The following is a 20,000-nucleotide window of genomic DNA, read 5'->3' on the forward strand; positions in this document are numbered from 1 at the left end:
TAGTAGTTTTGAAATGCCTATGATGATGACAATGTGAGATAATTATATTAGTGTGATTATTTTTATTATATTTTTAAAAATTACGTACGGCTATGTCGTAGTGGTATGACACTCGCTTTTGGACCGGAAGGTCCTGGGCTCGAGCCTCGCTCTGCGCATAGTTGAGCCCTTGGAAAAGGCACTTTGCTCACTTTCTCTCACCGGACTCAGTTGTAAAATGTGTACTTGGCCGTTAAATGCGTTGTCTCTGTCCGAAGAAATTGTAATATTGCCTAACAGACGTTATGTCCCGTTCAACATGCGAAGTGTTGCTGTTATAAACTTTAGCATTGGCATGTATGTGCCTATTTCGCTGTAGTGAATTTAATTAAATTTTTTGTTTTCATTGACAGCTAACATGAAAGAACACTGTTGACGTTACTGGTGTCCTGACAATCCATAAAGATGCTGGCTCAAGGGCTATTCTGGCAAGGTGTGTTGAGGCAAACCTTTGCCTGTGGCAAAACTCATCAATCAGCAAACCATCATCTGGGCCAGCAGACCAGAGTGTCTGCATGCACTTTTTGACAATGGTTAGTAATGTTTTCAAATCTCCATTGCGCCTTTACATTTTTTATTGGTGATCAATAAAATAAATGCTCATTTTTCTAAATGAAAATGGCAAAGCATCATTTGAATTGAATTACTACTGAATGTATTAACTTAACGACAGACTATAGTTTGTTGCCAAGAGTTTTGTTCTATGGATGTAAAACCAATGAAATTTCAAGTGTGTTGGTGTGAATAATGATCATTTTTAAAAATTGCTATGTCTTTGACAAATGCATTTTATGACAATAATGCCATTTCCAAAAATTGCTAATGAACTGTGTCTCTTTTTTATTTCAATTTTTCCATCCAGAGCAGGATCAACCCTCTTTGTGGAACTACAAAAAAAGTGGTGGCAAACAAGTAGTGTTGACTTTTTCTGTATTGAGCCGAAAGATATTTTTATTCCAAGGGTTTGGGAAAGCAAATTGCTTTTTATTCAGAGCTAGTGCACTATTTAACTGTTTTATTGTCTAAAATAGAATTGATTTTGCAGTTCAACTTGACTAGATATCTAATTTTATACGACTTGTCTCTCAAGTAGAATAAAAAAAATGAAAAATGAGGATAGCGTGCCCTATCATATTTTGAAAAATCATTTAATTATCTAGAAATCATCTGTATAACCTATTGTATACAGTAAATAATTAGGTTTTGTGATTATAATGATGAATTCATAAGGTATGACATCATATTCGACCACAAAATTATTTTATCTCTGGGCGTAAAAAAATCAATTTTACAGCATTTTTTTTTATCTATGGGGTATGGGTTAGTGAACCGATTATAATTTTTTAAGACTTAGATCAATCTACAAAATTTTCGTTTTCTTGTCCTATTACGGTCATATTTTGAAAGTTTGATGGATCATTTCTTTTAGTTGTCTGCAAAATCAGCCTTTTAACTTTATGTCAAATTATAGAAAAAGCTTGCGCTTTCTCAAATGTCTGTTTTATGTCATTTTTCTGATTTTCTAGCAATCCTACCTTAATCATTTTCCTTTAAATTATCTTCAAATTTATTCAGAATTTTTCTATGATGTGTTTTACATCATGATGTAAGTGTTTGGGGGTAAATTAAAATTTAGCAATTTTATAAATTTTAAAATTCATTTGTTCCTGTTGATCCGCGCTAAATTTTCAGTTGAAATCAAATAAAAATTCTAAAAAAATTATTCCAAGAGTTTTCATGATATAGCTATTTATGAAAGAAACATTGTGTTTAAATTTGAAAGAAATTTATATGCTAGTTTTTGGTGCATCTATGTTAGAATTTTAGGGTTTTACGTCTAATTTTAGCTTATGTTGCCCCTTAAAAAAGTTGTTTTTTTAAATTCAGTTATTTTTGGTGTTTAACATCAAATTATACATTACATTATTAGTTCATGAGATATAATTAAAGAATTTTAGAACTATAAAGCATATTTGACCACTAAAGTAATTTTTTGGTGAATAACAGCAGATATGAAATTATTTCGTAATTTTTTTCTTAGAGGTATGGGTTAGCGAATCGTTTAGAATTTTTTTCAGAATTTGATCAATTTATAAAATATTACTGTTTTCTTGTTCCATATTGTTATATACTTGATGAATGTTGGCCTTTGTCTGCATAATTGGCTTTATTATCAAATTAAAGACAAATTTTTCATTTTCTCAAAATTTCATTGTGCGTCATTCTCTGATTTTCTAACATTCACATCTGGATTGTTTCCCATCAGATTGTCTTCAAATTTGGTCAGAATTTTTCTTATGATGTGTTTTGCATCATGATGGATGGGTTTTGGGCTAAACAAAAATTTAGCAGTTTTACGAATTTTTAAATCAATTTTTTTTCCTGTCATGTCACACCAAATTTTCACTAAGAAATCGAAAAAAAATTCTGAAAAATTTATTTTCAAGACTATTGCTAAACCTATCCATCTTGTTGTAAGAAACATTTTGTGTAAATTTGAAAGAGATCTGTTCGTTGTTTTTTTCTGCATCACTGTAAGAATTTTTGGGGTCTAATTTGAGCTTATATTGTCCCCCTGGTGGTAGGGATTTGGTGGCTAATAGTATTAGCGCTGGTGTTAGGGACTCAGTAATAGCCATGTGGTAGGAACTCGGCGAGTAAAAGTGCTGGTGATAGGGATTACGAGTAAAAGCGCTGGTGGTAGGGACTCAGTGAGTAATAGCGCTGATGGGAGGGACTCAGTGAGTAAAAGCCTGGTCGTAGGGACTCGATGAGTAAAAGCTCTATGACTCGCTGAGTAATAGCGCTGGTGGTAGGGACTCGGTGAGTAATAACGCTGGTCGTAGGTGCTCAGTGAGTAAAAGCTCTAGGACTCTGTAATAGCGCTGGTGGTAGGGACTCGGTGAGTAAAAGCGCTGGTGGTAGGGGCTCAGTGAGTAATAGCGCTGGTCGTAGGGACTCAGTGAGTAAAAGCTCTATGACTCAGTGAGTAGAAGCGCTGGTGGTAGGGACTCAGTGAGTAAAAGCTCTATGACTCGGTAATAGCACTGGGGTAGGGACTTGGTGAGTAAAAGCTCTATGACTTAGTGAGTAAAAGCGCTGGTGGTAGGGACTCGAAGAGTAAAAGCGCTGGTGGTAGGGACTCGGTGAGTTATAGCGCTGGTGGTAGGGACTCAGTGAGTAAAAGCTCTATGATTCAGTGAGTAGAAGCGCTGGTGGTAGGGACTCAGTGAGTAAAAGCTCTATAACTCAGTAATAGCACTGGTGGTAGGGACAGTGTTAGTGAGTAAAAGCGCTGGTGGTATGGACTCGAAGAGTAAAAGCACTGGTGGTAGGGACTCAGTGAGTAAAAGCTCTATGACTCAGTGAGTAAAAGCGCTGGTGGTAGGGACTCGGTGAGTTATAGCGCTGGTGGTAGGGTCTCGGTGAGTAAAAGCTCTATGACTCGAGTAAAAGCGCTGGTGGTAGGGACTCGGTGAGTAAAAGCGCTGGTGGTAGGGACTCGGTGAGTTATAGCGCTGGTGGTAGGGACTCGGTGAGTAATTGCACTGGTGGTAGGGACTCGGTGAGTAAAAGCTCTATGACTCAATGAGTAAAAGCGCTGGTGGTAGGGACTGTTTGTTTGTTTGTTTGTTTTTGAGGGTTTTACGGCGCTTGCAACACATTAAGGTCATATCAGCGCCAGTAAAAAGGAAGAAATGGGATAGTAAAAAGTTATAGAATTCAATTAAAGCACCCAAGAAAAGGTAAGACAAAGGGGAATTTGTTCAAATGGGAAACAGATGTAGATTCCAAGAGCACACCGTCAAAGTACTTAGTTTGAGATCACCTAAAAGTCTCATCCAGACACAAGCACAGGTCCCGACTAAGAGGAATACACTCAAATGTTAACAAATCAACTATAATATGTAAATAAAACATAATACAGTACATAACAGAGAGATGATTTACAATGAAAAAAATATCATCTCCCAAAACTAACTATACATTCGACTGCTTCCCTCTCAGCCGGGGGATCCGGCCAGGACCAGGACAAAACCAAGTAATCTCATTCCAAGACAAAGACAGAAAGCATGTTGGAAAACAGATATAAGGGGATAGAAGACACAGTATGAACCCCCCTGCCCACTAAGGGAGGTCAGGAACTCCGCCCAGGTGGAGGGACTGGGTGAGTAATAGCGCTGGTGGTAGGGACTCAGTAAAAGCGCTGGTGGTAGGGACTCAGTGAGTAAAAGCGCTGGTAGGGATTCAGTGGTGTCACTGATTTTATGACATTAGAATATAAAGAAATTTACAACTACAATCGGACTAATGATTTTACAAAAGGTCCCCACATCTTTAAATTATTAAACAAGTCTGTTGATTAAATTAAATTATAATTTTATTTTAAAAGATCAAGAAAATGTCAAAATGCATGAACACTACTTCACTCTATACCGATCACGACCCAACAAGTATTGAGAACAACCATGCTTCTCAAATTTGTTTTACATACAGGACTTTGCACTATCCTTTTGAATCTGGATAGAGACTTGACCGACTCAATTGTTAACGGGCACCTTTTTACTATCACACTCTTTTATTGAGATGTAATATTACGACTTATAATGTCCCTTTTTATTTCGTCACTGACCGACCACCTTTGAAATTTTGATATTCTACAACACAGTGTTTGGTCTCCTGTGTTATATTTGTTTTATTCTGTACCGACCTGTATAACACAGTTTCGGCCTGAAATTTCCTGTGTAGAGTCACATTTGAAAAATTTCGCAGTCTAACTGTCTCTGTCATGTCAAGGGCATCTTTATGGTCGCATGTCTCTGTTATCTGGAGTCCCTGTCTGGTCAGTCTGTGTGTCCATAACGTCTGTGGTCTCTCTGTCTGGTCAGTTTGTGTGTCCATAACGTCTGTGGTCTCTGTCTGGGCAGAGTGTGTATTTATAATGTCTGTGGTCTCTGGTCAGTACGTGCATTTACAATGTCTGGTGTCTCTGAAAAGTCAGAAAGAGGGTTAGAATGGGGATTTGTCTGTATTAAGTCAGTCATGTCAACAATGTCAAAGTCTTTATCTTCAGAGACAAGAGTCAAAAACTGTTCCAACTGGGAGATTCTTTGCAGAAACTGATGTTCTACCATAACTTGAAACAAGCTATTGATCCTGTTTGTCACTGAAGATACAATTCGATACAGTCCTTCCTGTGTATTTGTCACACGTCATACTGGTACAATGTCAGTTTCAGGTTGGTCATGGATATCCAGTCTTTCGCCCGCCATGACCCTCATCATCTATGCACATAATATTCACAAGTGGATACAAATATCGATTTACTTTGTATGTTGCATCCATAACAAACACTCACATCACGCCTCATTCTTCCCGTTACTTAAAACAAATACTCAAAACCACCATCCTCATTCACACTGAACTTTGTTACACCTCCTTCCTCCTCTATCTCTCTCAGTAATTCCTGTACCGTTTCACCGTCCGTCCTATCAATATCAGCCTTGAACAATCTCCGCTGCAAATCTTCGACATCTTTAGCAATACATTTTATCCTTGGCTTGATTGAATGTATTGCCTAAGTTGGGTTGTGGACACCTTTGTTTTAGCCATAGCCTTCACTGTCTCATTCACGAGGGGCAGGCGATTCTCCGGATAAAGTGAGGATGGCTAAATGTAAAAAGAAAAAAGATTAAAAGTACAAAATTGAATGCAATAGCATTCAATTCAGACCTGCCAGCTAACAAAAAAAAAAAAAAAAGCATTTTATTTTTTATTGACAATTTAAAGACAAATATAAGGGATAGAAAAATGTGAACTCTCTGCCCAGAACCCTTCCAAGAAATTTTTTTTTTAATAAAAAAAAATACAAATTCTGGAACAGTCAATTTTGTCACAAGCTGGTCATCATCTCTCCATCTCAGTGCGCCACCTTGAATGTATCGTAATAAAATATGAGTTGGAATGGCTGTTGTCCTTTAAACATTTGGTCCTGGTGTCAACAGTGCATTTACCTAACTAATCTATTACTATATATTACACTCAATAGTGGGAGGGGGGAGGGACAATTAAGTACTGAAAATATAAAGTAACAAGAAAAGAAAAAATAATACATATTTATAAAAAAAATTGAGTCTAATTGCGACTAAAATAGAATTTGCGATTAATTGCTGTCAAGTGTAAAATTTTCGGCAGCGAAAAACTGCAGGGACAAAATGTCGATGGAAAATAAGTATAAAATGAATGAGTCTTACCAATTTATCACATGGGTGATTTTCATGGTGGTGATTAGCCCCTGTAACCCTCAGAAGCCAGTATTAATTTCAGAGTCCTGCATGGTAAGAAAAACTTTTTATTACAAAGTAATAAAATTATCCACAACATAGTATGATAAAATATTAATAGCGTTGTCACTTGCATAACTCAATTGTGAAGGATTTCAACATGCAGATTATAGAGCAATTGAAAATAAATCTTAATAAGACATTCAATAATAATACTAATCCAGATGAACAAATCAAGTGTTTCACTTTTTAAAACTGTTCTGGTAATAGTTGAACTATTGTCTTGCTGCATTACATCGTGCAGCCCGCCCACTGAAGACTGTAAATGAGCTGCAGATAGGCACACATTGCCTCTTCCTCTGGATGTTTTAAAATTCAGAATCAGTTTGATTGCTTTATTAAAATTGTCTTGGCAATCAAGATAGAAAAGCTGATGGTGATAATTTACTTCCGAGTTATTCTGAAATATTATAACCTTGTGCATATAATATTTTCATTTTTTTTAAATATGTAAAAGTAAAAAAACACCTCCTGCCCCCGTCCAAAAACAACCTCCTACCTCTGGTTAGGGCGAACTCTTTTGCTTGAAGTCAATTGCTTTTTGCCTGCTTGCATTCATAGACACAAAAGTCATAAATTAGCCAACTTTCCTCAGGGTGATATGATGGAAGCTGAAAAACACGGAATAATATAAAAGATCATAACATAAATACCTAAATATTAAGTTTAAAAATTGCAATATTTTCTCCAACTGAGACAAAGGTGTTACAGTTCAGTACGTTAGAAGAATAAGAAAGTAAGTCGAGAGTTTTCTCGAGGAACTTAAATTTGTGACGTGGTACTCAAATCAGGGACTAGGTCAAAAGCTGAATGGAATGGCACAAATGGAAAGCCAAAGGCATGTTGTTTTCAATATTTAAAGTCAATAAAAATTCAAATTCTGTGCATTCTAATATTAGGCAAACAACTACAGACCACACTAAATTGAATTGTATTAAGTAAAAGGATCTTGTCACATTCAATCAAGCTGTCATTTGAGAAAAATTACTTCATTATAAATTGAAGTTCAGATTGCATGTTTGAAGCCGTATTAGGAAAATTCATGTATCTGTCTATAAGCCAAGTTTCATCAAAATCACAGTGGCAACGAGTGTCTAATATTTGCCACCAGATACACTCGTAAAATTTGAGTGTAGGCCTATTTAGCAAAATCATATATTAGGAATGGTTTATACTACATCATAAAGTAGCGCATGCCCGTCATCATCCTGCATCTTTTTTATATATATATAAGTATTAAAAAAAGAATTGAGCTTTCATAAGCCGCAATATCCACCAAACATGCTCAAAGCACTTTACAAAGGATCCATGACTAGCAGCAAAACGTAACAAGTAGAACGTTAGGCGATGTTTTTCTTCTGACAGACAAAGCTCTTAGCGGATAGGAAATCATACACATGAGTACAGTGAGAGAATGTGAGGCCTTGACGAGGCTCGACCCCATGACCTTCCAATCCGGAAGTGAGTGCCACACAGCCGCATATATCTTGGCGGTTCTTGAGAATTTGCCAAACACCTACAAACTAATTAATAAAAAGAGGGGAGATGGGCAGAAATAGACAGACAGATACACACTCAGATAGAGAGAGAGAGAGAGAGAGAGAGAGAGAGAGAGAGAGAGAGAGAGAGAGAGAGAGAGAATAATATCAGTTGCCTGTGGTGTCAGTCCGTTTAGGAGTGAGGTGGCGGAAGAAGTAGTCTAGCACTAGTACTTGGGTAGTAGTAGTAAGTAGTAAATAGGGGAGGTCTTCTGCACGTTCCTTGAGCTAAGGAAAGTATTCCTTCAACTAACCTTAAAATAAAAAAATAAAACCTTGTACATTTCCAACACTTGGACCTGCACTATGACCTATAACTAAAACTAACAGACAAAAAAAAACCCCGCTAAGACTCCTCTCCAGTACCTTTCAATATTTCAAATTGAATTATAATGGCTGCGGAAAACTAAAACAATGGTCATATAAGGAAATTTACAAATCAATCAAGTTGTTCTACAGGTTTTAAAATGAAAATATGAAGTAACAAGATATCACTCTAATATAGTGACACCTAACTAAACATAGACATCACACCAGCAGCAATGCTGAGCGGAGTAATTTTACTTTTTTCACTTGCAACCAAGTTGCCACATTGGATTTTCTTTCTTTACTTTTTTTTTTAGTGTTCTGCTAATGTGCAATCTACATTTAAAATAAAAAGTGGCATCTTTCATTTCTTCTAATTCTTAACAGACACGATTATGTCCACTTCACATCTCAACAACAGGGACAATTTTTTTCACTTCTTGAGGCAGTTTTTTCTTACTTCTTTTAAATTTCATTTTTTTTAAAGCTTCTTTATTGATTTGTTTATAAGTTCTATTGTTCTCCTTATTTTTCATTGTCAATATCATTTTCATCAGCATACTTTTACGGTACTTTTACCACGTTATTATTACGCTCTTACAGTTACAGTACAGCAGAGCGATACCTAACGCAGACCTTTAAAGTGCTACTAAATTTGAAAAATTAAAATAAAACGTTTGACAAAAGATCCACAGTTCAAAAGCTAAAACAATTATAAAGTGAAACTACCTCGAGGCTCGAGGAACATCGGGGGTAAGGTCTCCCGCCCATACTGGGCACTGTGGGACTGGAAGTCTAGAGAGCTGCGCCGGTGGAAACCGTAATTTAGTTTCTTAAACGGCTCCGATCATTCAGAAGAGTAGTACCTATCTAGTTGTAGTTATTAGTAGAAGAAGAAGAAGAAGAAGAAGAAGAAGAAGAAGAAGGAGCATGTTCAGGTTCAAGTTCAACCCTCTTAGTAGGCACTTGCAAGAATTTTTCAAAATAGTGGCTATGGGTATTAATTTAGCGTAGAAAAATAAAGGGGAGTGAAACATTAACTAGAGTGAAAAATTATGGCTCTGTCTCAACTGGTCAAAAAGTTATGACCGTTTATGTGGTGGAAAATCTCTATTTATAGAGGAAAAAATGTGACCAAAGCACAGCATCCCAATGGATAATCACGTATAATTCAGAAACAGCTTCAGATACAACTTTGAAATTTTTACATGTGGTAAATCAACATCTCTGTAATACATTGCAAACAGAAAATGAATTATTTATTGAGAAAGAAAAGTATAGTTTAGAGCTGAGACAGCTGAAATCAAGGAAAAATAGATCACGACATGCAAATGAATGACCTATTGGAATTTTGGAAAAGTCAATAATAAAATATTTATTCACATGAAGATAAGACCAAATACACCACTGAATCGGCGTCGTTTAGTTGTTCACTTTGAACTTTTCAAAATGAAAATAGACCTCATAAAAGCAAAGATATGAACTGACAAATGTTTGAGGTGGTGTACTCTTCTAAGTTGATAGAGTTAGAGTGAGAGTGAGAATGACGAGAAATGAGTTGCCACTTAAGGAAAAAAAATTGTCGTATCTAGTTTACTTACCTTCTTTGTTGACTTTTTAATAAAAAGTACATTATTCTCATTTTCGAATGTTTTCAAATTGGAGAAAAGATGAGAATGTCTCGTTTACCGAGAGGGCCATTTTTTTTGCTTCACACTTCTCAAAGAAAGACCGCGAAAAGTGGAGGCTGGTCCAGGGTTGCCAGATTATTTTTCAACAAAATGCCAGGGGAAGACTCAAAAAATGCCAAAACACTCAAAAAAATGCCAAAGTCTGTTGACTCCCACCCCCACTAAGAAAACTACTCACTTTTGATAGACAATTTACTATCATATCCTGGTGGCTTGCATGTTTTCTTTTCTTTTTTTTTTCTTTTTTTTTTTGAATTATACTAGATTTCCTGTTGGGGTAATTTTTTACCTACTGACTACTAAGTGGAGTGCTAAACCACTACACCACGGTTGAGAAAAGGTGTCATTTGAAGTATAATATACAAGAAAAGAAAATGCCAAATGAAAATGCCAAATGCCAAATGATTTTTCTAATGCCAAACGGTTTTCAAAAATGCCAGATTTTTGGAATCTGGCATTTAAAATGCCAAACTGGCAACCCTGGGCTGGTCGGCTGGTCCTTGAAAGCTCACAAATGCAACTTTAAACGCATAAGAGTGCTGGGAGTAGGTAGCTACAAATAGGTAAAGGAGCGGTGGTTTGCAACTTTAAACACATAAGAGTTCTGGGAGTACAAATAGTGAAAAGCGGTAGTTTTCGCTATTTGTAGTGGTAGTACAAATAACCACTTCGTTCTTCTTTTTCCTCTTAATAGTCCTTCAGAGCCATGAGACCCATTGGGCCGCTGTCTATCTCTGTTTCTTATAAAGTGGAATGGACTATAACAATAGGTTGCTATCGTTTGAATAGGACGCTCGTCTATCGCAAAGTACTTTCCGCCAGACGCCAGATTGAATACACCCGGCTACCCAATCATTGATGGGTCGATAGAAGCACTGACATAAAACCATTTTTTTTTATTTTGGTAAAAAATATATTACTTCAAACTAACATAAGTGTTGAGTTTAGGATTGGCAACATGTTGATGTTCTTTTTAATCTATCGATAATTAATTTAAAGTTTCCTGACCAAAATTAATCATTTTTTGTCATTCTTCGACGGCCTGCGTGTTGATGTATGGCTAGAGATGGAATAAGATTGATGTCAGGTTGTTGTTTGTTGTTTTGTTGTCTTTTTTCTTATTGTGTTTGGTCATGGTTGGCTTTTGTTTTGTTCTGTTATTGTTTTTAATTTTATCTTATTTTTAGTTGTTTAAAAATAATATTTTTGTTTAGGCGAATTGTTTTTACCCAAAGATGTGTCCGCATGTTACACTTTCAATCAACCAAATATAAGTTGCTTATACTTATTATTCTTGTTTTGCTTGCAAGAGCAGGAGAGAGTTTGAGTAAACATCACGTTGTTAATTCTTCATTGTGCCATAACAAGCTTTGTCATTGCTATAGACTTGGTATAAGTTGACTACTTACCACCTCAAGTTCGTTGGTATCAATGATGAGAGTAGAAAGGTTAATTAGTTTTCCAATGCTTGGAGGGACGCTGGCCAATCGAAAGTTCAAACCTGGTTCTCTCTCAGGACTTAGATCTAAAACCTGTCGAGAAGAGACGCAGAAAGAGTGATTTCTCGATTTATAGATTGATAGATAGATAGATAGATAGATAGATAGATATATAGATAAATTGATGGATAGATGGATGTATTGATAGATAGGCGGACGGATAGATGGATATATAGATAGATAGATAAATAAATAAATAGATAAATAGAAACATTGAAAAATAGATAGACATTTAGAAAAGGTGAGACAAAGGGGAATTGGTTCAAATAGGGAACAGATGTAGATTCCAAGAGCACACCGTCAAAGTACTTAGTCTGAGATCACCTAAAAGTCTCATCAGACACAAGTACAGGCCCCAACTAAGAGGGATTCACTCAAATGTTTACAAATCATATAATATAATATGTAAACTAAACATAATTCAATGCATAACAGAGAGATGATTTACAAGGAAAATATATCATCTCCCAAAACTATAACTATACATTCGACTGTTTCCCTCCCAGCCAGGACTCCGACCAGGGTCAGGACAAAACCAAGCAATCCCACACAAAGACAAAGACAGAAAGCAATTGGAAAACAACCATAAGGGGATAGAAGACATGATAAGTACCTCCTTGCCCACTGTGGAGGTAGGGAACCCCACCCAGAGGTAGGTAGAAAAAAAGAAACGAAGTGAGAATACTAAATAATTCGCGCTCCAAAGAAACTGTCAAGCACTCTATGTGATTCAAACTAATTCCCCTCAACCATACATAGATAGATAGATAGATAGATAGATAGATAGATAGATAGATAGATAGATAGATAGATAGATAGATAGATAGATAGATAGATAGATAGATATTTACAAATTAATCAACGTAATATCGTACCACAGGCTGTTACACTTCAAACATACGTCTTTTTTTTTAATCATATCTCAATAAATCACAGTTAAACAACAATACTGTAAGGTAGAATCGTTTGATGTTATCGATTTGCAGGTTAAATTTGAGGTCAATGCGAGGTGTCGACATTCAAGGAGTTTCGGATTTTAAAAAAAGTTTCATTGCTTTTCCCCTTCGGTTCACATTCCGGTCGTCAGTAAAAAAAAAAAAAAAGGTTTAATGCCATTCTATTAGAATAGGGAGATAAATAAATAAATAAATAAATAAACACCTTTGCCACCAGAAACGATGTTCACATCCAAAGATTGTTTTCTCACATTTTAATCAGGCTTTCTTTAAAAAGAAACCAAAATATATTTTTGCTTTATCAAATTTTTAATCTCCTTATCAATAAAATTTAAAAAAATAATAAACCAATGAATATTCCACAGTAGATATACGTCAATCAATACAGAGAAAACATTTAACAGATTATCGAGTTTGGAATCATAATATTTTCTATCTTTCCAGCTTACGTTTTAAGGTTTGAAAATCTTATTTTACAGTAATCAAAAATAGAAGGTGACGACATAAAGAAAAGATAAGGATGACAGGATTGGGATGGAACCAGCAAAGATAGCTTATCCTTTATTGATTGGAGACTGATTTCTTCATTAATTCCACGAGACCCGCGGCTTATAAAACAACACATTTCCAGTACCCATCTGTCCCGTGGATATTGACTTTTGTTTGTGTTCTTTCCTGTGAAAAGTGCGGATTCAGCATCCGTCTGTCTTTATCATTGAATATCGAGTTTCACTCAACGGAAAACGTAATCCTTCGCGTAAAGATGGCATGGTGTAAAAATGCATCAGATGACGAATACTGATTTCAAAATCAGAAGAATTAGAATTAAGAAGTTTCCGTTTTTCAAAAATGCAATAAATAACAAAACTCCCTTTTGTCAATGACGGCATTCATTTATAAGTCAAATGTTATAATATAAACGTAAGATTCCATCATAATAATCAGGCTCACTCCAACATAATACCGTCTTGAGACAGTTGGTCACCTTGTATTGAAAATATGAGTAGAAAAGCAATAGTGTCTAATAGGACATGATGTATATAATGAAGACAAAGTGGTTACAGCTAATAAAGCACTGAAAACATTTTTCATCAAACATGGAGAACCAATAAGAAACCTTCAACAATGTAGCATTTGGTGAGCATGAAGTGTAACATAATTTGAGAAATATGACACAAGATCACCTTAACTAGAAAAACTGTGCAGCAGAATGTTGACAAAAGGTTGAATATGAAGTGACCCTTAGGTCAATCAGTTAGTGTCTATGCCATTGTAGCAAAACTTTACTTCATTTCTCTAAAAAATAAGCAATTATGCGCTGGATGCGGACGTGGAAGAACTTCACTTATCTGTATGTATACGTTAACTCTTCTGGGTTGGAAAAGCAGATATCCGGAGGAAAAAAACTTTCTAGATTCTATAAGATACTGAGTGGTTGCCAATAAACTGGAGTACATAACCCGTGGAAGAGCGGTCACTGTTAGTGCGAACCTTCAAAAGCTACTATGGAATCGCTCCCTCTAACAGCCCGTGCATTTTTAAAGAGGGAAAATATTAAAAGAACACCCCCCCCCCCCTAAAAAAATCCCAACAACAACCAAAGTAGATAAATAAACAAACAAAACGCCTATTATCATTCTGTACGGGAAAATAGTGCTAAAAACAAACAAAAACGCACGCATCTAGATACAAAGGAAACTAAATTCTACCACACATTCAGAATGAATTTAATACAATAGATTTTTAGCTTATCGTTAGTCATCTAATCAGCTATCACTCTCGTGGAGCTTGAAATGACTGATATATATATATTTTTTTTAAGTTTACAAACAAGTTACCTCCAGGTCCATTAGTTTGAATAATGCTTTGGGCAAGTTCATCAAGTCTCGACCTTGTATCTTTAGTTTCTTCTGACCATAATACAATGGATCTTCTGTCTGTATTCTCATCCTGACATCACGGAGCGTCATAGCAGCCATTTTATTCCTTTCTTTCTTCGATTTTTTTTTTTTCGATAACAACAATATTAGAAAACTTGGAATTTGTGCTAAGACGTGTTTGAATTTATCTTGTGATATCACCAATACCACCACTCCTATCATTCATTTAATTTTTTATTATTGTTTATATTTATGGTTTCGGTTGGAGTCTTCATGGGAATTGCTGTTGTCGTCATTTCATAAAAGTTTGCTTGATATATCACTAATAATTATATCCAGCTGAGCGGAAGGCCCACCAATTCTAAAGCTAGGACGGAGATGTTGCTGATAAATTATGAAAGTTAGTCATTATATGAGAATGAATGAAATAATAAATTTCCTGAAAATATGAATACAATAGATGATGAATTACACCAATCAATCGATCAATCAATCAACTAACCAATTGTTTTAAATCAATTGATTTATCACCCAATGAAAACATTAATCAACCAACAAACCAATTTTTCACGCGTTCGTTCATATCTATTATCAACCATCTTATCAATTCAATATCAAATCAATCAGACAGAAAACGAACGACCGGGCAAACTTATGAAAACCGTTACGGAAGAGTGAATAAGTTAATTTGCTTGTAACTTAATTGATAATACGTCAATAGTTTTTATTTTCTTCATATCAACCGAAATAGCTCAAAACCTTACAAGCATATAAATTTCCTTTACATTAGGTTTATGTAAAATTAACGTCCATATCCATCTTAAATCAATTTAACGAATTAATGACATTATAGCTAATTAAAACCGGACAAGTCAAAGGGCTGCAAATATTTACTGAAAGACATGTGAACAAACTTTGATTAAGGTTAAATCTGAAGCGTTTTACTTTTATCCGCATCGTTTTCTTTCTTTTTCTTTTTTTCTTTTTCTGTTTGTTTATTTTTTTATTAATTTAGACCTTTTCCATCTCAAAATTTAACTCAAGACATATTTCATTCAGCCCGCAAAAACGCGATAGGAATTTTCAACAACCACACGCTGGTCAATTAGTCTAAGCCTTCCTTTAAAGAACATCAATTACTTAAGATCGTATGACAGAACATTGAATTTAATCTAAAAGATTTAATCACAGGCATATTTCATTCAGTCGACAAATAATGCAACGATTATAAAGAACATTATTATTATCATTATTTTTTTTATTTTATTACACTATTATCTTGGATATTTGTTTTCATAGTTGTGTGATGTTTTGAATTAAGATTATTTTTTAACTCTTTAAATTCATGACCAATAAACCAAGTACAGACAGGAGTTTTTAAACAACCATGCGTTATAATAAAATTTAAGTATTGCTTTAAACAACATTCTTGTCAAGTTACGTAAGTATCTGAAATGACGTTTCTGTTTTTACTCGTCTTTGCCAACAAAATATATTTATACAATTTAGTATTAAAACGTGCATTATATTTATTCTAACCGTGACTAATCCTAAACTTCAAATAAAGACAAAGAAAATAAAAGCTCTAGAAGAGCAAGGCGGTGAGAATTATATATTTTGAGTAATTTCAATTATTTGAAACTAGAATGCGTCAATGTTGAATGATAACAACATTACTGACTTCACGATTGTTACAAAGACTAATTATTAATATTTTATGCGCCTATGGGTTCTTGTAGTATGACACTCGTCTTCGGATCGGAAGGTCCAGGTTTCGAGTCCCGGATAGTTGAGTCTTTGGAAAAGGCTATTTACTGACATTCTTTCATTATACTCATGTGTAAAATTAGTGCCCGATCGTTAACAGTGTTGTCTCTGTCGGGGAAAAAATGTGATATCGCATAACAGGCATCAGCCATGTCGCGTCCTGTATATTAAGTTTGCTGTTGGCTTGTAAAGTGCTTTGAACACGTTTAGTGGATATTGCGCTAAATATGCTCAAGTTTTAAATGCTCTTGTTAATTCTTTATCTCTGCCAATACCCCATTATTAATTATTTTGTTAATACTTAATCTCTGCCAATACCCACTGATTAATTATTCTGTTAGTTCGGAATTTGATTCGCATGCCTAGTTACAATATTTCAACTGTTATAAATTGTAATGGGCATTCAAAAGAAGTATTATTAGATACACATTATTTTACTTTGTGTCTAGTATGATAACGCTAACATACACTCCAATGAATTCAATTGTGTATTTATTATAGTTGATTTCATTTTGTACACAGTTCCATTCAAATGGCTTTACAATGATATTGTTGCACCGATGTTAATAATGCATGATTGATTATTAATATGATCTGGTGCTGATCGATAGGGAATGTATTGACATAATTTACAGGTGATATTCGATGTCAGTTTATTGATATTTGTATAAGAAGTGCTTTTATGTTTAAAAAAAAAGAAGAGAAAAAATAGAACTATCTAGAAATGTTAGAAATTGATTGGGTCAGATCAAAGTTAAACTGGTTTATCATTAAAAATAACTTTGAAGACGTATGACTAAACTCTTGGCTTAATGCTCATATCATCATTCCAGATTTTTAAAAAAACACTGTCAAAAGACTGACTGTGACCTGACAGAGTTTTCGGTCGCACTCTGACAAAATACTTATTTCACTTTGTTCATAAAACTTTTATTTAATATATCGATTGATTAAACCTACTTTATTTGAAGTCTAAATTTTGAGACTTTTGACATATTGCAGGTAATTTTGAAAAGTATTCCTTAAGAGCCGTAAAGCCCATTGAGTCCTAGCTTATTCCGGTTTCTATAGCGTTAAAAGGACGGTGGCTACTGCTTGGACAGAACGCTAGTCTATTGCAGGATTCTTTCCACCAAATCAGAAAGACCCAATCACGACTCGATGGACAGGGGGAGGGAGTAGAAATAATCGCGACGGCAATAGGGTTCACTTTGCTCTATCAACTGAGCTATCGGGAATCCCAAAGACATTGGGGTTTAATCTATCAAAATTTGAGATTGTGTGAGATTTTGTGGCCAAAAGTGAGAATTAAGTCTTTTGTCATATTATAACAATATGGTGGAAACCGTCGTATCTAGTATCTACTATGTTTCACCAAAACAAATAAATGTTGCTTTGTGTGTGATATATCCGATATTTCAATAATGATCACCACTGGCACATTGTATCAAGAACATTTATTTCGCAAAGCTTTATCATCTTAAGATATACTTTATTCATCCAAATAAAAAATGGAATCTTGACGTATTAACAGAAATAATTTAATTCTAATAGGTAGCAAATGGTTGTTGACTCAACACAATTAATTTGATAAATATGTAGAACATACGTAATCTATCAATAATGTTCACACAAACACAGTGTCACTCGAGAAACAAAACACAACATTCGTTGATATATCTTACAATGAGGAAATAAATAATAAATCACACCGCCACACAAACTCGAGCTTGTTCAATGATCAATTATCAATCTGATATCAGCGTATTGATCCCAACGCAATATAGCACTCAATGCACAGTTCATGGCTACTTTCTCTGTTCGCGCACCACCATTCACTTGTTCACTACGCGTTCAGCCTTTCACTTGATTGTGATAGATACATGGTCGCCACCTTTTGTAGAATCCATTTGAGATCGCTACAGTTTATGGTTTCTTCTATACCTCGCATGCTTTCATATTTCTCGAAACCCGCGTTGCCTCATTAATCTTAATGTCTTTATTTACTTCATCTATTATTATTTATATTATTATTATTATTATTATTATTATTATTATTATTATTATTATTATTATTATTATTATTATTATTATTATTATTATCATCATCATCATCATTCTCTCTCTCTCTCTCTCTCTCTCTCTCTCTCTCTCTCTCTCTGTGTGTGTGTGTGTGTGTGTGTGTGTGCGCGCGTGTGTGTATGTGAGAGAGAGAATATGTTTGTGTGTGTGTGTGTGTATATTTAAAAAGGATTAAAATATGCATAGTTCGTTCCATTACATCCCCCTCCCCAACCCAGCGCCAGTCCATTCGATTACGTTCCTAGATTCTAAGATTAATGTTGAAATACTCGATACTAGTCGATAAATCAATTCCTGTTTGTTCTAGAAACTCCATACGTCATGTCAGTCCCAGACCAGTCTTTGTCCTCACTTCCTCTCAACTCACCTCTTATCGTGTGATTTCTTGACACCATGTGACCATCAAAATGTCAACTTCATTGAGGTGACATTTCATTTAATTTGGCCTCATGGTTTATCGCAAAATTTTATATCACGTCCATCTTTTTATAAAACGCATTGGCTCAGCGATACCGTACCCTTTCTAGATACAAAGTTAAGCAATGTCGAGCGTGATGAGTTATCGGATGGGGAACAATGACTGCAAAACGCAGGTCTTATGTTATTTACAAATATTACCTCACTAAACGTAGCTGTGAAGAAGTATACGACTATTGAAAGTGAGGGAGATTGTATGAAGTGTGAATACAAAAATAGGAGATTTGTACCGTATGTGTCGCGTTGTAATCTAATTGTATGGCACTTGCCTTTAGACCCGTAGATATCGGTTTCAGTCCCACTCTTGGCGGCCCCTATGCAAAGGTTCTTTACTAACATTTTCTCACCGTACTCTTGTTTAAACGGAAGTACCCCGGCCGTTAACAGCGTTGCCTCTGTCGAAAATAGATATGTAATAGCGCCCTACATGTGCCACGTCTCGATATATATGCTGTTGGCTAGGGGTCCGTGTAAAGCTCTTTGAACATGTTTAGAGGATATTGCTCAAGCTTTAAATGGAAGTTTGGTTTAACATGGTCTGATAGGTGATAGATGAATAGAGGAATCAATGAAAATCGCATAAGTCAGAGTGAATACTTGAAAAGTGGGGTTTTTTTTTGTGTGTGTTTTTTTTTTTTTTTTCGTTTTTTCCTTAGTCTTTAAGTAGTCCTTCAGAGCCATTAGGCCCATGGAACCGGAGTTTATCCCGGTTTATATTGCGTGAAACAGACAATAGCAATTGCTTGCTATCCTTTGATAGGACGCTAGTCTATCGCAAAGTACTTTCCGCCAAATCTAACAGACTCAGCTACCCATTCACTGCTGGGTGGATAGAAGGGTCATACAATTTTTTGACTGCACCCGGGATAGATCTTGGTTCTTCGCGTGTGAAGCGAGTGCTCTACCGACCCAGCTATCGGGACCTCCTTCCTTAGTCTAATAGTTTCGATTCCCCCTTTTAAAATATTTTTGGAGGGGGTGGGGGGTATAAAAGAGGGGAATTTGCCTTCTACCAAAATTTGGTAAGATATGATGTGTGTTGCTGATTTATTCTATCCTTATTTGTTATCAAGAGAATGCGATCCCTCATGAAATTAATTTAAACCTTGACCGAATTATAACGTGTAATGTATTGGCTTATTTTTTCACCCTTGACTTTTATCTTTCTACAAAGAATTGACGGTAATCGTTATTAATGGCGATCGCTCTATTGCTGCTTTCTGTACTCATAAATTTCTTTGAAGTGATCAATTGGACCCCTGATGATAGGAGGGCACTCACCTCTGAACCAGAAACCAGCAAAAGTCTTGCTAGCAAAGTATTATCCTTCCTAAATTACTCCCCCCCCCCCTCTCTCTCTCTCTCTCTCTCTCTCTCTCTCTCTCTCTCTCTCTCTCTCTCTCTCTCTCTCTCTCCCCATC

At 35.5% G+C, this 20,000-nt stretch overlaps 1 protein-coding gene and 2 long non-coding RNA genes across 11 annotated transcripts in view; 1 reads left to right on the forward strand and 2 right to left on the reverse strand.

Moving 5' to 3' along the window:
• The window catches only part of LOC144973130 (uncharacterized), a 3,005-nt gene extending 867 nt beyond the window's left edge, over positions 1-2,138 (forward strand). Inside the window, exons 2-3 of the long non-coding RNA XR_013645502.1 lie at positions 393-572; positions 902-2,138. This is a non-coding gene — a long non-coding RNA (uncharacterized LOC144973130). The remainder of the gene's footprint in view (positions 1-392; positions 573-901) is intronic.
• LOC144973131 (uncharacterized) overlaps positions 1-17,922 on the reverse strand; it is a 34,328-nt gene extending 16,406 nt beyond the window's left edge. The window contains exons 1-3 of one of the 6 annotated variants that reach the window (XM_078915255.1): positions 17,733-17,922; positions 14,212-14,637; positions 11,328-11,450 (exon numbers count right to left, since the gene is read on the reverse strand). In XM_078915255.1, coding sequence (XP_078771381.1) covers positions 11,328-11,450; positions 14,212-14,475 — 387 coding nt within the window. In that variant the 5' untranslated portion in view covers positions 14,476-14,637; positions 17,733-17,922. Of the gene's footprint in view, positions 1-11,327; positions 11,451-14,211; positions 14,693-17,629; positions 17,668-17,705 lie in introns of those variants that run through there. The other 5 variants (XM_078915246.1, XM_078915263.1, XM_078915228.1 and 2 more) reach the window with 5 other exon arrangements.
• LOC144973155 (uncharacterized) lies at positions 4,403-10,584 on the reverse strand. Of its 4 annotated transcripts, none has more exons than XR_013645506.1 (4): positions 9,829-10,584; positions 6,883-6,994; positions 6,294-6,370; positions 4,403-5,709 (listed from the first exon to the last, which is right to left on the reverse strand). It is a non-coding gene; the product is annotated as an uncharacterized LOC144973155 (long non-coding RNA). The 4 variants fall into 4 exon arrangements; XR_013645507.1 differs by lacking the exon at positions 9,829-10,584 and adding an exon at positions 9,611-9,758 and having other exon boundaries at positions 6,883-8,175; XR_013645508.1 differs by lacking the exon at positions 9,829-10,584 and adding an exon at positions 8,288-9,075.
• Positions 17,923-20,000: the final 2,078 nt, after the last annotated feature.

Source organism: Berghia stephanieae, chromosome 1, assembly GCF_034508935.2.
Source record: "Berghia stephanieae isolate SIO BIC M18660-M18661 chromosome 1, UCSD_Bste_1.3, whole genome shotgun sequence".
Classification (NCBI taxonomy): domain Eukaryota; kingdom Metazoa; phylum Mollusca; class Gastropoda; order Nudibranchia; family Aeolidiidae; genus Berghia; species Berghia stephanieae.